Raw genomic sequence first — 18,075 nt, 5'->3', positions numbered from 1 at the left:
CAGAGCTGGACATGGTACTCCAAGTGGGGTCTTATGAGAGCACGGTAGAAGGGCAGAATCACCTCCTCTGACCTTCTGACCACGCTTCTGATGATGCAGCCCTGGGTGTGATTTCCCTTCTGGGATGGAAGCTCACATTGCTGGCTTATGTCTAGCTTTTCATCCACCAGTACCCCAAGTCCTCCTCACAGGGCTGCTCTCAATCCCTTAATCCACCAGCCTGTATTAACACAGGGGATTGCCCTGGCCCATGTGCAAGACCTTGCACTTGACCTTGTTGAACCTCATGAAGTTCACATGGGTCCATTTCTTGAACTTCTCCAGGGCCTCTAACTGGCATCCCATCCTTCAGGTGTGTCAGCCACATCCATTCAGCTTGGCATCATCTGCAGAGTTGCTGAGGGTGCCCTCGAACCCACTATCTGTGTCACTGATGAAGCTATTACCATACTGGTAATATTTTTATTTTTTTTTTTAATATTTCCAGTCAGAGTTAGATGACCATACCGGCCAAGTGGCAGTCCCTTCTTCAAATGCTGGTTTCTGCTCTTCTAGTTAGTGCTGCCTCTTGGGAGAGGACTTCAAGGGGGCCTCCAGTCTTGCAGTGTTGGCACGAAACACCTAAAGGAGGAGCAAGAGCTGATGTTAGCTTTCTGGTGTTGTCTGATGATGTGGACAACATGTTGAGTTGCAACTAGTAACTCACTTTTATGCAATAGCCACTACTTGGAAGCTGAGTTCTGTAGCTGTCCTCTGGTTTCTCTTCAGATATGCTTGAGGAGAACAGCAAGCATTGGGATGGCCATTGTGTAAATGAAGAAGAGCAGTGACTGTTCTTTAGAGCAGGGATATTTTGTGGTGGCTTTTGCCTAATGCTCCTTCTGTGCTTGTCCCTTCCAAAGTCTGGGAGGGATCATGAGGACCAGTCAGAGTCAGGTATGGAGAAGAGTGAAGAGGTGGTGTATGTGTCATTGTGGGGTGGGGACACTGGCTTGGGCTATTACTGATGCCAAAAAACTGGCCCAGCTCTCAGTCAGGTTAATTTGGATCCAGCTGGGCTGGAGAGGGTGAATGTTGTGAGCTCCAGAGTTGTCTGAGTCTTGCCTGTTGTCCTTGCAGAAGTGACCCAGGGTGCAGAAGGTGGAAATGAGGAGGATGTGAGCAACTCTCCCAGGTGCAGTAAAGAAGGTAGGTGAGGGAGAAGGTCCAAAATGTGGGAGAGTGTGCCAGCTGGCACAGAGGCTGGGAGTGGCACACAGGCTGTGACTTTGACCCCTTTTGCTCAGGTGGAAAACAGAATTACTGGGGGGCAGGGTGGGGCACAATCGTGTGTGCTGGGGAACTGGATGTTTGTGGTGGCAGACTGGCTGATTTAGCAAGTTTAAAACTGCAGGATTAAATGCTCCTGACATTCATTAATAACACACCTCTTGCTCACGCTTGCACTTTTGCTTTATTCCATGCCCTGACTGATAGGCTGATAGGGGCTGAGGTGCCAGTAAGGAAGTATGTTTTTGTGTTGGTAGATCTCTGAATTAAAGTCCCACCTTGTTATTTCTGAGTCCTGTTGAACATCAGATTAAAGTTGACTTTGTATAACACTGAAGTGGGTTTTTTTTCTTGCTTAGGTATGCAGCTGTGCTTTCTTTGGTCATAAAAATGCAAAGTTTACTTAATCTGTGTGTTTCTTGTGGTTTGCTGTTTTAAAAACCTACATGAACAGGGTGGGAAAGCTCTTTTAAATAACCAGATCTGTGGGTCTGGGGGCTAACATATGGAACGAAAAGACTGATTGCTACCCTGTGGGAGAAGAATTGATCTCCACTACATCTTCCAGATATTGTTGAAAATCAGTTCAACAGTTGTTTCATATTCCATAAATTAGTTAGAACCTTTACTGAGTCATCAGTGTAACATCATGTATGTTACATTTATTATGGGGGGATAACAGGCCTCCATTTAGAATCATAGAATTATAGAATGGTTTGGCTTGGAAGGGACCTTTGAAGGTCATCTAGTCCAGACCCCTGCAGTGGGCAGGGACATCTTCAACTAGATCAAGCTGCTCAGAGCCTTGTTCAAGCTGATCTTGAATGTCTCCAGGGACAGGGCCTCTGCCACCTCTCTAGGCAATGTCTTCCAATGTTTTACCACCCTTATAATAAAGAACTATCCAGCTTTTCTCATTGCTGGAGTTTCTGCAGAGCTTCCCCAGATTAAGATGATACTGAGAATTATTGCTGAATTTAGAATCCATCTAATGAGGGCACTCAACTTCCATGGGTTTGAGAGACTTGCTGTAATTTACCAAAGTTTAAGCATGCTTTACTCTGACTTTAGAAAGCTCTAAGTGAAATCTGTTCCACATAAACTATAATTTGTACTATGCCCGGAGCCTATCTGGCCACTTAACTCTCACTAAAAGTCGAGGTCATGCTCTTTGGGTGAGCTCCAATGTTCACACCCCTCTGTGAGCCAGGGAACTGATCCAGCAGGAAAATCTGGGCAGTCTTCTGCTGGACTTAAAGGTTAAATCTTATTTTAAAGGGATGTGCAAATAGGTGAGCTATAGCAAATAAACTGTGTGAAGGAAGAAAGGAATGGATGGGAAAAAAAAGATACGCTATTTTTTTGAAACAAAAGGGGTGATCACGTTGTTTTCAGCAACTTCCTCAAGGGGGAGATGCTGATCTCTCTTTGGTAGTTAGTGACAGATGGAACATGAGGAGATGGACTGAAGCTGCTTCAGGAGGGAGTTCAAATTGGACACTAGGAAAAGGTTCTTCTCTGAAAGGGTGGTCAGTCACTGGAACCGCAGGGAGGTGGTCATGACATCAAGACTGTCAGAGTTTAAGGAGAGTCTGGATGATCCTTTTATTCATAAGGTTTAGCTTTAGGTAGTTCTGAGAGGAGCAGGCAGTTGGATGTGATGATCCCTGTGGGTCCCTTCCAATGTGGGATAATGCATTATGCTATGGAAAGCTTTTGTTTACAAATATATTAATTGAGTCACTAGGAACTCCTTGATTTGAAATTTTTAATCTCACTTAAATGTTTAAAGTAAAATTTAAGCAGCTTTTTGAGAAAATATGCACTATAACCCAGTGTGTATAAGTGGTATGTTTGGTAGGAAATGAAGTTTTCAGTGTGACTGAAAATCATTTTCCTTTCCTCAAAAGAAAAGGAAAAAAATCATTTTGTCTGTCATATACCCCCTAGTTTAGTGATGTAACTATGGGTGTTTCATACTTGCCTTGGTTTCTGCTTTTTGTGTTGTAGATCAATGGTGTTTGAACCACTTTGTTTGGGCATCCCTTGAGTAAAATATTTTGAACATACACATCCAATTTATGTATATTTATTTATAAATTATATACATGTGCTACTGTACTCAAGAGTTGCGTGCATTAAAAGCATGCATAAAAGCAGAATTGAAAAAGTATAAGGATAAAGTAGACAATATTTAAATTTTTAAATTTTATTAATGATACAGAAATGTTTTCTTCCTGCATCGCAATGGATTGCTTCGTGCCCACCCCACTTTGAAGACTACTGATGCAGATAATTTATTTAAAGATTCTCAAAACGCACAGGAGTGTGGAAGCTACTGGCACCTTCCCTCTGCATTTTTTCTGTTCTGCCAGGTTTGATTCTTCTGTTCAATTACCAGCTCAGAAATCACATTCAGATATTTGTTAAAGAAATGTTGAAAAGAGTAAAAAAAATACTTATTATCTCTGAATCTGAGAAAACATGGATGAGTGGAAGGGTACGAGGGAGTTAGGATGGAGTATAAGAAACCCTACTCTGTGGTGCAGACAAAACTGCCAATGGAACTGTCATGAAACAAGGAAACAGACTTAAAACAGGGTTGTATACCTGGAGAGGAAGCTGTGGTATCTTGTAATAACCAAGTCAGATCCTGTTGGTTGCTGAGGAGTAATACTGAAGACCAAATGGAGTAAGTCAGTGTATTACTCCTGGCCTGTGTGATGGGCTACGTACTTGTCTCAACTGTGCTTCTGTGTCATGCTTGAAGGTTTAGCATCTAAAATAGTTATCTTGTTAAGTCACTCCAATACATCAGATGTAGCTGTGCTTTCTTTGATGCTGTTTGTGAGCTGTGTGGGGACAGAACATTTTACATGTTCTGTGGGAAGTGTGAAACATGATGCCTGTCACCATAGCTATAAATTGAAAGAACACTGATTTCATATTCAGGTCCTCTTACTGCATATAAGTACAAGCGTATAGCAGCAACACCTGCCCCCAACTGGGTTCTTGATCAGGTTCTTCAGCCTTGTCATCCATCTGGCTTGAATCAGCCATAGGTAAAGCAATAAACCTGCTTGGATTTTAAGGATACAAATAAAAAAAAACACTTCAGACCTATCCAGGAACCTTGTGAGATCCAGGTTAGGGACATCTTTCATTTTCTCATTGACTGCAGAGATGAATGCTAATGTGTTGCCATATCCTGCTTACCTAGACTACCTCCTGGCATCTTGTCCTGGGTTGGAGTGATGCTGAGCTAGAGGCTAGGGAAGGGAGAGGTAGTGCTATCAAAATAGGAGCAAAGACTGAATGACAGTGCCATTGAACAGCCAGTGGGTTTGCCTTATACTCTTGCCTTAAAACTGTGTGCACCAAGACAGAAACTCCCATGTAAGTGGGCCTTGTGTGTGCTTTATCAGAAATCAGCCTGGTTAGAGGTTGATGCATGTTGCATGCAGTGGCTGTGCGTGTGGTCTTGAACTTGCTGCATCCTAACTCCCTGCACTGTGACTTTTCCTACAGCCTCCTTGCTTGTCAAATAAGAGCTCTATTTGCAGTCCTCAGAAAGAGAAGACTGCAAAAGCAACTGGGTAATGTGTGAGGGAAATTGCAGCAGTATCATGTGCATGCGTGGTGCACAGCTGATACTAAGAATACAGACCCAAAACTTTTTAGAAGAGTGTTGTCTCAAGAGCCTAGTTACATGATCCAAAGTCACAGAGGCAGAGCAGCCTCGCAGGTTGCTGGCTACTTAGCAGATGGCTGGCAGTAAGTGATAAATCTTCTACCCCAATTGCATAGGAATGTGTCTAACCATGAACAGATAATTTTGGTAAAATGGCTAGTGACTATCAGATGCCACGTGTTGTATAGGTGCTATAATTGGAGTGGTTTGGATCATGTGACAGTGTCTTACTTCATCTTCACACTTTCTTAGTATTTAAAGTCTGCAGTATTCTTGTGTAACTAGTGCAATTTTTAGAAAGGAAGACATAATAATTTACTTGTGTCCTTTTCTTTGCTTCAGATCTTAAATCACAAGCAAACAGAGGCCTTGTGGACCAAACAACAATGGAAAATGAGGAGTAGAATTCAATGGTGAAGGATGCCTTTTCCCTTGGAGGTTCTTTACCAGCACTGAAGTAATCCACAAAGAAGTTCATGAAGATCTGATGAGATATTTCCTGTGCTTATTTTTCTTTTCTCAGAAAGGTCAACCTCCTTTTCTAGTGTCACTGCAGAAGACTGATAGGCCAAGTGATGGACAAAATCTTTTGTCTTCCTTTGTATCAAACAGTGCTCTACTAACACAAAATATAAGAAGGGCCATTTTTAGAGTTAGAATTTAGAGATTAACAAAGTCATTAGTTTGCATGAATATAGATAGAACAAAAACTAATCATCTTTCTTTGCAGTTTTGGATCAGTACATTTCCGTGGTCAGAAGAAAGACCGTTCCTCCACCAGCAGTTCCATATGGACACAAGTTTACATTTGCTCACCTCAGTTCTCCAGCTGAGATGAGCTGGTGCTACAGACAAATGTTCTCCAAGGTAGCTATCACCTGAGTGTGGCAAAAGACTGGCAAACTGATAATCTCCTGATGGTGACTGACTGTGTGGTAGAACTACAATTCAATTTGTTGTTGCACTAGAACAAAGCTGCTGCTATTAGCAGTGGTTTTAAGGGTTTTTTTTCCTGGAACTTCTGATACTTTTTGAACTTCTTGGGTTCTTTTTTATGTCTTATCTTCTGCTTCACATCAAGAGAATGTCAACCTACTCATTTCTAGGCAATAAGAATAATTTTATTCTTATTAGAATAGGTTGTGACAGGAAAGAAGACTTGAAAATTGAGATTATATATACATTGAAGCTCATTATTTATTAAAAACTTTGCAGTGTCTTTTTGTTATATATACCTACATTTTTTATTTAACATTAAAAGTCTGTAAATATTCCCCAAAATAATATTTAACCCAAAGCAATTTATTTTGTATGCATTTTTTAAGTCAAAGCCACTGCTCTCCATTGCACTTTCAATAGGTTCATCAGGGTGGTACTCTGCTTCTTAGTAGCTTTTTAACAAGCTTCCACACAAAAACAACTTTTGTCATGTGTATTGTAGCTTGTTTTCCTGTTTGGTCAGAGGTTTACTTTCTGTTATTGTAAGAAAAAATACTGAGAAAAAAAATTATTTGGAGGAACTGGCTGAAATTGCTCCCCAAAACTATACCCATTTATCCAATACACTGCATTCATTCTGTACAATTTAATATCAAACAGCATTCAAGTCTCATATAGGGTGCAGTTTTGGAAATTTCTTGACATTTGATATCATTCAACTTTGTTTCCAAACCAAGAAAGCAACAGCCTTCAAAAATAGTAAGCAACTGTGGTTAACTAACAACAGTTTTTGGGAGTCTTCAGTGTAATTAATGGAATTGTGGGGCTTTAAAAGAAGCAGAAAAAACCACTTGTGGCAGGCTGATTTAAGACCAAGTGCTACAAGCTATGCAGTGTCTCACTGCCTGCTTTCACCCACTCATTTTGTACAGTGTTTGCTGGGCATAAGAAACTTACCCAGTGGTAAAAGTACAGACTTAACAATTTTGAAAACAAGGGTGAAACTCAGGGCTCTTTTACTATTACTGTTGTTTCTTTATTTAAAGATACTTTTTTTCCATATGGATATGAAGTTGGACGTTTGGGAGAATAAATTGACCAGTCTTCCTGCCAGTTTTGGTGGCAGCATTTACTGTGCCTGGCAACAGCATTTGCTGTGCTGTTCTGCCTCTCCCTCTCTCCAAATGTCTCCCGTGTAATGACTAAAGAAGAATAAAGACCTTTTAATTCTGTAAAAAAAAATGTCTCCAATCTTATTTTTCAGTGAATGCAAAAATAGGTGGTTTTCAATAGCAAAGAGTACAAGCTCACTCAACATACAGACATATGACTCAAGTCCAGGAAATGCTGACTGTGTTCCAAAAAGAGAGCCTGCCCTCCAACACCTCGGAGTCCCAGCTCATGCTGATGTTGTAGCAGAAACTCCCAGCAAGAAGCTGCTGCAAAGTATTTAAGCTCCCAACGTCAGATCCCAGTTGATTCCTTGGTCCTGACTCACTACTAGCTTTAAGCTACCACAGCAGTGCCTGCAGGAGATGTTGCTCCTCATCCCCCAACAAATGAAATCAGAGCTCGACTGCTGGTGTAGAAGTGATCTCGTGGATTTTGGGCAACAATCTCAAACCACAGTTGTCAAGGCAGCTTTGTGTTGTGCTGACGTGCACAGGCTGGCTTTCAGTTGGTTGCAGACACCCTGTCCTGGACCTAGCTGTGCTGGTTGAAAAGTTACACTCTGTTTTGTCACTGGCTGTGCAACTGTTGGGTACAATCTTTAATAGTTTACAGCGTGAGTTGAAAGAGCCTTCAGTGGTGACCAAAGGTAGCTTCATCTGGGGCTCTACAAGTGGAGTCTTGAGGAGTGGCTCCCAGGAGCAGGATTGCATCAGAAGCTGGGGACAGCAGGAACACCAACAGGTGGCACAGTTGTCTTTTGAGCAGACTCACATCTAAAAGCAGGCTTGGTAACACAGATTTGCCAGACCACAGATTTGCAATGCTCTTCAAGGAGTAGCAGATCGATTTACTCACATCCAAAGCAGCAAGGGGGAGGTGAGCCTGTGTGCTCACACTGTCTCAGTGCAGTCTGAACAGTGGCATAGGCACAAGGACATTCCTGTGTCCCTAATGAGTATGTGAACAAAATTCTGAGGAGCTTTGCCTTAGGGGTTACTTCAAGGGGACCTTCCTCCTGAAAAGGTGGTGAGGAGAGTTGACTGTAACACACCATATGGACCACTGTGATTTAACCAGTGGTCATGAGAGAAAGCAGTGTCTCCTACTCCCAAGGACATCTAAATTTCTACTTTCTCAAGTTTTATACCACCCAAATATAAAACCTGGGTATAATGCAGTATCTGCTTCATCTGTGTTGTATATCTGAGGAAGGGCCTGCATGTCCCTGGCATTTTTTTCTAGCATTTTGACAAACTGTGCCTCTTCACTTTGTAAAAATTAATTCCCACCCTTAGAAGTGTCAGGTTCCTTTCCATTTAGACTGTGTTTTCTATCATATCTCTTTTTGCTTGTTTGCCATTCATCTTTCTTGGGGGATTCAGTGCTATTCAAGTCGGTCTTTTTGATCCTTGTTTGATTCCTGGTGGTGAGGAAGCAAAAGAGAGTGGAGAGCTGGACCAGGAAGATGGAACAGAGGAGAATTGATATGGAGAGGGGAATAGTAGGTGGAGGTAAGTGCAAATAAGGTCCAGTAATTCTGTGTACAGTACTACTAAACAGATGTTTTTGTAGGACTCCAAGGGTAAATTTATCAGAAATCGTATCTTGAAATGCTTATGAAATTTGCCTCGTGCTGCAATAGGCTCTGTCTTGCAATAGGCTTGCAATAGGCTCTTGTCTTGGCAACAAAGGATCCATGTCTTGAAATTGATACCATCATTTTCCTGCCAGTTCTGGTTGAGAATTACATGTTCAGAGGTTTCCCTTCAAATTGCAGGCTCTCAGTTCTAAGTGAATGTTAAGCTAACCTAAATAACTGATTTCACTAAAGTAATCAAGGAAAGCCCTTGGTGGTGATGGTGTCTGTCACTGAAGCCAAGGAGGCAGCATTTGAAAAAGAGTGTCAAAGCTTTAGGTTCCAGAGTGGGAGCCTGAAGCTCTGTGTGTCTGGGTGGTGTTGCTCTGCTGGGGCAGGACTTGCTTTATTCCCAGGTTCCCTCTGCTGTGCAGAGAGAGAAATTTTCTAAGGAAGGCCATTGATTTAGAATGAAAGAAAAAGGTTCCTGAAGATTAATCACTTATGGATTAGCTGTTTTGCACCAAAAGCTTTAGGCAGGTTGCTGCCCGCTTAACCCAGACAAAGAGCATTTGCTGAGCATGTGGATGGCTTACCCTGTGGGAGGCCAAAAGCATTGTTGCGTTTTTAATGGCCAGTATTTTTATTTTTTTTTTATTTTTTTAAGAGAAATTAGAAATTGGTTAAGATTTATTTCATTTTATATTGCCTTTACAATATCAGAAAGAGGGGCCTGGACACTTGAGAGAAATTACCTCAGCTGTAGAATCATGATTTAGGGTAATGCAAGGCCAGTAAGCAGAGTGGGCCAAAGTTTGGATTTGAGAAGAAAAAAGCTATGAGAAATGGGCTGTGGAATTTATAGGCTGAAGGCCTCAAGGGCCAGCCCATGGGTGTGGGACACTTGTTCCTTGTAAAGAGATGTGACCCAGGCATGCTGTGGATCACATTTTCCATTACACAAAGACTGCTGGTGTCCTGTACTTGTGTGCTGGGTTCTGAAGACCCTTTCACTTCCTTTCTCCACTGCTTTTTTTTATCTCCCCTCACCAGCAGGAAGAGAAAAATTTTACCAGGGCAGCAGAATTTTTCCACTGAGGAGGGGAGTGGGTTCTACACAGTTTTATTGCACATTGCCCTTGCACAGCTGCTAAATTACGTCCGCTCTGACACGTGCCAGCATCCTGTGAAAAGTTTCACTGGCATCCAGTGGGTATTGACCTGGTTGGTTCCTGGGGAAAATCTAGCAGGAAAAGAGGTCACAGGAAATAATACCTAATTTGGGACCACTGTTATATGGTTCCCCAATGTGTCAGTGGATTGAATGCAGCTGGACTGTTTGCTGTTCTTTGGCTCTGTGTCATGGAAGTCCTCTGGTTCCGTTCTGCAGTGTACCAACCAGAACTCATTTAATATCCCTTTCTAATCACCACGGTGTCACAATGGAAACAAGTATATGGTGAGCTGAAACGTTGTAACCATAAATAATGTGCTCCATATTGATAATTATTTATCATCTGGTTGTTTTGAAATTCTCTATTTCTGGAGCCAAACACAGTGTGACAAGTTCATTGTAGTGGAAAAATGAAACACTGGAACAGTAGAGAATGCTGAAATAAGATTTGCAACACCACCTTCCATTATTTTCACCATACTGAATGCATTTTTAAAATAGACTTATTTCCAGCAGATTCCTGTTGCTGGTAGTAAATGGATCCTGCTTCAACATTAAATTTGACTTTTTTTTATATTAACTTCATGAAATCCCCCTGGTATTCTCTTTTAGGCATAATCCAAGATGTATTTTAAAGCCATTCACTTTCTTTCAGGTGTTTTTGAGTCATAAATGTTTACAATACAGCATCTGATGATTTTGCCAACAAATGTTCTACCCTCTAAGACAGCTGGTGCTAAGGTCCTCTATTTACAGATGGACCAACTGACAGGGTAAAATTATGGCTGAGTCTGTGGCATGGGTTTCCTGATTACTTGACAAAGTCTTGACTTTCCTGCATGCTTGCATAGTCTTAGGGTTTTCATGTGGTTAAAGTAGAGCTCAATTCACTTCTAGCTGCAGCTACTAGTAAGATCTTTTACTGCACACGTGGAGAAACGGAATGCGCAAGCAACTTCAACATGGCAATTTACATATGAATTATGTTTGGGTGAAACTCTGTGTTCAGGTAGCAGAGAAGATGGAGTTCCCTGTGCTCTTGTCCACCCATTCTGCTAGAAAGAGAAACAGTGCATCCAGGAGACAAGTTGTTTATAATTTTAGGTTAGACCTTAGAAGAAGCACTTCACTGAAGAAGGTGGTGAGGCTGAAGTTGTGAAGTTGTGACTGTCCCCTCCCTGCAAATGTTCCAAACCAGGTTGGATGGGGCTTTGAGTAACCTGGTCTAGTGGGAGGTGTCCCCACCATAGCAGAGGGGTTGGAACAAGGTGATCTTCAAGGTCCATTCTAACTCAAACCATTCTGTGATTCTACAACGAATAAGCTGTACAAGCTGGTGCTTTGATTTGTGGGTAAAGACCGATGATGTCTGGAAATCTTGTGCTTTGTGTGTGCAAAAATATTTATATTCTCTGTATGTGCATGGAGGTGTGTGCACCTGTGTATTGTGCACTGCTTGTGTAGGGGAGGGAAGTCTGCTGGAGCAGTAGATTATTATACTCTTAGTGTGCTGGAGCATTTAGAGTGGAAAGGGTTTAAGTTACTACAGTACTTGTCAGGAGAACAGGACTTGCCCTGGACCCTGAACTGTTTGGGGTCCCATTTTCCCTAGATGAAGCAGTCTCCACTGAATTGTGCTGGTGAGGGTGTGGGGAAGAGGGGTGCTTTCATCTGCTGAAACAGTAGGATTGTTAAAAAGCTGTGCAGCTGCTGCACTACCACAGGCATTTGGCTGGTGTCTACCTTAAACGCATATTCAACTGATCCTTTTTGGCTTATATACAACACAGGGGAGCTCAAGCAGCAGTACAGATAGCATCCATTTCTTCAGAAAGGCATTTAAAAGCCTTACTGTTGTTTTTGTCTGCCTACCAACCTCCCGCCCACATCTCTCCTATTTCTGCTGAGGATGTAAAATGTCAGCCTGACAGTTCAAGTATGGCAAAATAGCAAACAAATGTGAATAATGGGAGGACTTTACCTGAGGCTGCCTAAAATGGCACCACCTGCCATCAGTGAGAAACATGGGTCCAAGAGAGTTTGCTGTGCTGTTTCAGCCCCTGGAATACCCATGAGGATGGATGCAATGCTTTGCCATCCCCAGTCTTACACATTTTAAACTCCTGACTTAGGAGCAAGGCTCTGTGTGCTTATCTGTTTGTCTATGGAGAGGTGTGTGGTTTTTGCCTAGAAGTGCTTTAGACTCAGAGAGACGTAATTCCAATCTTCTGACAGAACTCTGCTTCATACTGTAAATTCAGAAACTACACTATGGCTATCTATTTTTTACTGTTCATATCTAAATTGTCTTCTGATCCTGGGATTGAGGATATAGTCTAGTATAGTACATTGTAGTGCACCTGGGGAGGTGGCATAAGAGTGCCACCGTAAGTAATCTGAAAACTGCTTTTTTGGGATTTCGTCTGTTTTGTATTCATCATTTTTTATTCATCACTGATGAGAGCTGTTTCACCCATAGCATCATTTCTCTTCCCTAGCACATCATAAGAATAGTAAAATGACAGTGGTTTTGGCAACAATTCCATCCACTTTGCCCAGCAGTGGTATTATTGGCATTTTGAGTATGTTTCTTTATGTAGAAGACATGCAAAATGTTAGACTTTTCAAAACCTCTCAGTGATTTGAGGTGCCTTATATTCTTAGCATCCATCATGAAATAGGTTAAGGAGTTTGCTGGGGTAACGCTGCAAAGAACATGAACTTTCTCGGGGAGCTGCACTATTGAAACTGCATTACATAACAAAGTAATAATCTGTTACATTCAGATTGGCTTAAAATTAAAAAAAAATTTAAAGAGTGAAGAAAGACGAGAAATGGCATGGGGACGGATGTCCAACAGAAATAAATACCAGCCTGATTCACGGAACTGGGACATTTTGTTTGCAGCAGATGAGAAATTGGATGCCAGATCTCCGGCAGGAACACGGTGGATCTGAACACAGCTCTCCCCTAGAGATGTTTTCCTGAACTTGACTGCAAATTTGTCATCTGGGGAAGCATTTCCAAGTGCTTCTGCTACGGCCGGCCAGCAGGCACCGCTCGAGCATCAGGAATTGCTTGGCTTCTGTGGCATCTGCTCGGCAGAGAGCTCCTTGCAGTCCCTAACCAGCTCCCTTTTACAGGTGTGGCTGTAAAGCCACAGCTTGGGCTGGAAAGCTCAGGCATGGCCCAAGAGGGCTGTGTCTTCACCTGCTCCCTGACATAGGGAAGGGGTAGCCACAAGATTTGTGCTTGGTTACTGCTGGCTGTTTGTGGACTTCTCCTGGGTTTCAGTACACCTAGATGAAGGTGTACTGTGCACATATGGAGTGTTATTGCCAGGTAGTTGGTCACGACGGAGGTAATTAACATATTATTATTTAATGCTCTGTGCTTGGAGTTTCTGGACAAGCTACCCAAGTGTGCTTTCAAAGAACTGGGAAAATAAGTTCCCTAAGGAAATGTTTTTGCTTGCTGAATTGGATTTTAGCCCTTGGAATACCCAGTGACTTGCTACCAAGTGCTCTTGTGCAAAGAGAGTTTGCATACCTCTCAGCCATATCCAGACTCGACCTGTTCTAATGTGCTCCTTTCAGCACAGCTGAAACCCCTTCACTCTTGCCTCCACCTTCCTGTCAGGAGGGTTTCAACCCCAGCATATGCCTCAGTGAAAAGCCTGAATATCACAGACTGGTTGGAATTAAATCTCCCAGCTGCAGAAGTGTATTTAACCAAGTACAGCTAGAATTGCCCGAAATTTTTCCTTACTGCCTTCTGGGCTTAGGCTTGTGAGGAGCTCCTGCTGCCTCCCTGGAACAGATAAGGGAGGGAGGTGTAGAAAGAGGGCAGAGAAGGGATAGCTTTGTCAGCCAGAAGCCAATGGAGTGACCTTTCTGCTCTCTGGACTGGAGTGGGACCATTTCCTCTGTGTGCTGACATTTGCTCCAGCCCTGTCCTTCTGCTGCTTTCTTCACCTCTGCTTCACATTGTAATTGCCTTTTGTATTGTTGGTTTACCCCACCCATCCACATGCTCCTTCCCTTCAGCATCTCCTCTCCAGGGATCCCTCTGCATGAGCCTGGCCAACACAGGAGGCACAAAGACGACAGACTTTGCTGCTTTTGTTGCTCAGTTCTTCCCATTCCTGTAGGTTGGGTCTGCCTTATTTGAGATCTCATGCCACTTCTGATTTCTGTTGAGAATAAGAGAAAGGTATGAGGATCTTTTCCTTTTTTTTCCCCTTTTCTTCTTCCTGGGGTACTCAGAGTTTGAATTCTGTGGGTTCGCACACCCTGGTTGGAGCTGCATGAGAGTCACCTCTTAATGAGCTCATAATTTCTTACTGATACTTTGTGCGTCATTGTGTTACTGTGTTTATGCAGTTGTTACTTTCAAACAGCACTTCATGCGTTTGGCTCGATTTCCCCTCCCCTCTTCTCTGCCCCGTTCTTGCCCTCTTTCATTTGTTCCTGGTTTTGTCACGATCTAGGCTAGACAGACTGGAGACTATTAGGCTCCCAAAGACCTGCATTTCTAACGTAAGAAAACAAGTGGAAAAACACTTAAATCTTTTTCCCTTGGACTGAAATCCTACAGGCTCCTTAATCTATTACAAAGGCACATAAAGGGCACAAGTGGCATTTCTTCTCCTTTGGTGGTCATCTCTAAAAAGGGACGGGGGCTGGAGGAAAGGGAGTTCATCTGATAAAACAAGAAATCAAGAGGTAGGATTCCTGATTTCTGCTCTTGGAAAACTGCCACTTGTTGACTCTCGCACCCAGAGCTTCCCACTTAAATTTTTTGTCAAACTTTACCTAACTGTTAAAGAATAGCTGTTACTACATTTTCTCAGGCTCTTGCCTGCAGGAGGTGATTATGGAAAAGGTAATGTTTCCCTTAATGGCTGAGCCGCAGTGGATTTAATATGCAATTTGTTACGAAATGGTAGGTATTGTTTTACCTTCCTTCATCCCCGGGCTGAGGGAACAGGCACAGTGAGTTCCAGAGATAAATGGCAAGCCAAATAATTATGGGCCTGGCTCCTAGGGGTGGCTTGAGGATTAATGGCTGTTTGTACAGATCCTTAGCTGAAATGTGCTTTTGACTCTGGGGCACAGCAGGCTGGAGGTGACAGGTACCTCCAGGCTCTGGCAGAGGTCAGCACTGTGAGGATAGAGGATCTTTCAAAACAGAGGTGCAGCTCCAGGATTGTGGGTAGCCAGGCACAGGGGGAGAGGTGTTTATGTTAGATCTAAGAAATGCTCCTATTTAGGACTGGAAAATGGGAGGGAGAGCCTGTCCCTTCAGTCTCATTGCTTTTAAGCAGATGTGGCTGCATGGAAGAGAGACCTGGGGAGTAATACACCCATCAAATGCTTCCCTAGCCATCTTTCTGATCTTTCTATCAACTAGCAGTGGTAAGAAGTCAGCCCTCAGCTGTCACAGATCTAAGAAGAAAACTGCTTGAGTTGCCTGCTGATACCAGCAAGGGCCTCCTTGTTCTCTTCTTGGGAACCCATGGGTGACTTCCATAGGTTGCATTAAGCCAGAACACTTCATTTCAAGTATTCTGGAGGTAATATGCCATGAAGAAACACAACTCATCTAGATGGGGACATTCACTGTCACTATCACAAGTGAGGAAACTTTTCTGTCACTGTGCCTGCACAGTGTCAGAGTCCCAGCCTGGCTTTTACAGCCCTAGAAGGCAGTGCTGAGTGCATTGCTTTCTAATCTTGCCAAGGAGTTTTTTAGAGAGGAGGCCGTGATGTGGGAAACAGTGGAAGATATGGATGGATCCAGCCAGCTTGGGCTTGTTTGAATCCACAAGCAGCTGCCAATGGCCAGGCACTTGGTGAAAGTTCTCCCTGTCCTGTGGGAGGAGCATTTGGAAAGATCCTTAAGTGCAGCAGCTGTGGCTGTTGAAGGAGGGGATAATTCCTCCCTGGGTCTCAGGAGTCCCTAAGTGGATGCAGGGAGTAGTTCAATGCTCCCGGCTCCATTCTAAGCAGCAGCCAGTGGTGCTATGTGACAAGGCTCTCCTAGTACCAAGCTACAGGGACAGTCAGGGGACTGACTATATTAGCAACCCTGGTGACCATGAGGAAATGGGATAGATCAGGTTGTGGCTGGGGAGTCTGCATTGTACAAATGCAACAAGTCCATCACACATCCTTCACTGCTCCTCTTGTACTGTGGGGGGAGAGAGAACTGCTTATCTCCTCTCTGCAGCACAATGTTTCAGGAGAACATCCAGCACCTCTGAGCTACAGAACGTCCTCTTTTCTGTTGTCTTCCTGTAAGAGGCATGTTTTAACTGCATGTCCTCTCAGTGCTCAACCCACCAGGAAACAGCAACATACATGTAGCCCTTCATCTGGTGTGACTGAGTTCCTTCCACTGAATGTCCTCTCCTTAGTATCTTCAACTCCCCTTTTGAGTTTGGAGAAAACATTGATCCATGCCAGTTCCTATCTTGCTAAATCAGTACTCTATGCAGTATGCCCAACATCTTCCTGCTCCTGAAAAGTCTTTTTAAATGCCTGTTGGTAGTCAGGGACCTCACCAGTGTCAGTATTGTCCATCTAGTCAGGGAGAATTTGATGGGGAGCAGACCTGTCATCTGATCTTTGTCAACTTTTTTTTTTTTAATCTTTGAATCTTTGACTGCTGGTTAAGGGCAATGGGGATAAAAGTGGCCATCCCCACCCCCCGGCCTCTGGAGAGCAGAATGCTGAAGAGGAATGAAAGGGCCATGGGAACGCTAAACATCATTTTATTATTACAAACTTTAAGGATACAGTGGGGAGGTGGAGGAGGAACACAAGGAAGACACTAAGACAAGACCACACAGATAGCACTTGAGGAGAGAGCAAACCCATAGGGACTTGAAGAGACAAACAAATGAGAAGGAAGGAAGAGAGATGAAAATAGGAGACTGAACAAGACTGACGAAGAATGTCAGAGCCAGCTTCTTCCACTTCATCCAGGGAGTGGCAGGAGCAGACCTGGGGCTCTTCATCCATGAAAAACAGCCTTCTGCACACCATTCTGCCATTTTACTGAAATCTCTGCTTTTGCTCCTCCAGGCAACCATTAATCTAATATTAAGCCCCTTAACCTCTCTAATTGTTCCCTTTCAGTGTCAGCTGGTTTCCTATTAACCTTTCAATCTCTCAGTAATGCAGTTACTTCTGACTCCAGCCAGACTCTGCTCTAAAGCTTTACCTCCGGCAGTGAATTTTCCAAGCTTTCACTTTTTTTTTCTCTTTCTTTTCCGTAATGATTATTACTGCTGTTAAGGAGCCAGTTTGAACCAGCCTCTAAGTGCACAGGGCTGAACAAGACGGAGTCTATAAATAGCCCTTCACTAACCTTGCGCCTTATTTCATTAAGTTGATTGGCTTTCCTCTCCCCACTTCATTGCATCTCTGTCTCTCCCTGCCCTCTCCATTATTGATGCTGGTTCTTTTGTTGCTATCTGAGACACCTACATATTGATATCAGGGTTGATTAGTCCTGCATTATTCTCTCCCGAACGAAACAGTGTTGTTGCTGGAGAAGCACATCTGGAGTTTCATTACCAGAGGGAAAGCAGAGGGTGAGGCAGGCCTAAAACAGCACATGGGAAAATGTGCCATGCAATAGGAAATCACATAGCTGAGCACCAGTCACAGGGACAGAGTTTTCTGCCTATAGGCTGCTTTTTTTTTCTGTGACACTCTGCAATTGTATTTGAATGAAGTCTCCTGTGCAAATCCCATTGTGCAATATGAAAGCCAAGGTGTCTTCCCAACGACAAATGGTGCTGCAGTTCCAATTTGGCCTAAAGCAGATAGACAAATCCCAGAACACATTGTGAAATGTCTGCTGCATCTGAGGCAGTTTCTCTGGCAACTTTGACATTGTTATTCTATATACTACTGCTGCTTGAACCTGTAACCTGGCAGAGCATAGTTTTCTTCATTGGCCATCAACAAGTCACAGCCCATCAGTGTCTTGACACTGTGCCTCCTCTAACTCACCTGCTTCTTTTAGTGCTTATGCAGCTCCTGAGCTCTCCCCAGGGCCTGCAAACTGTTTATTTTTCAGTAAAATACAACAAATGTTTGCAGTGAAGACTGAGTTGCGCATGAGATGACCTGAAATCTCTAGAGTCAGTGTAAACCACAGCTCAACAGTACAGCACTGGGTCTGAATGGCAATTGTATATTGCTTGTGTGCAGTGATGCAGTGGGCAAAGCATCTGCTGGT

At 43.2% G+C, this 18,075-nt stretch overlaps 1 protein-coding gene across 1 annotated transcript in view; it reads left to right on the top strand.

The window, feature by feature from the left end:
• The window catches only part of CD58 (CD58 molecule), a 41,719-nt gene that overhangs the window by 10,511 nt on the left and 13,133 nt on the right, over positions 1-18,075 (top strand). The window contains exon 7 of the mRNA XM_071734351.1: positions 1,120-1,188. Within this exon, the coding sequence (XP_071590452.1) occupies positions 1,120-1,188 (69 nt within the window). The remainder of the gene's footprint in view (positions 1-1,119; positions 1,189-18,075) is intronic.

Source organism: Heliangelus exortis, chromosome 1 (assembly GCF_036169615.1).
Source record: "Heliangelus exortis chromosome 1, bHelExo1.hap1, whole genome shotgun sequence".
Lineage (NCBI taxonomy): Eukaryota > Metazoa > Chordata > Aves > Apodiformes > Trochilidae > Heliangelus > Heliangelus exortis.
The sequence above is the reverse complement of the archived record's forward strand: the minus strand, read 5'-3'. Positions and strand labels throughout refer to the sequence as shown.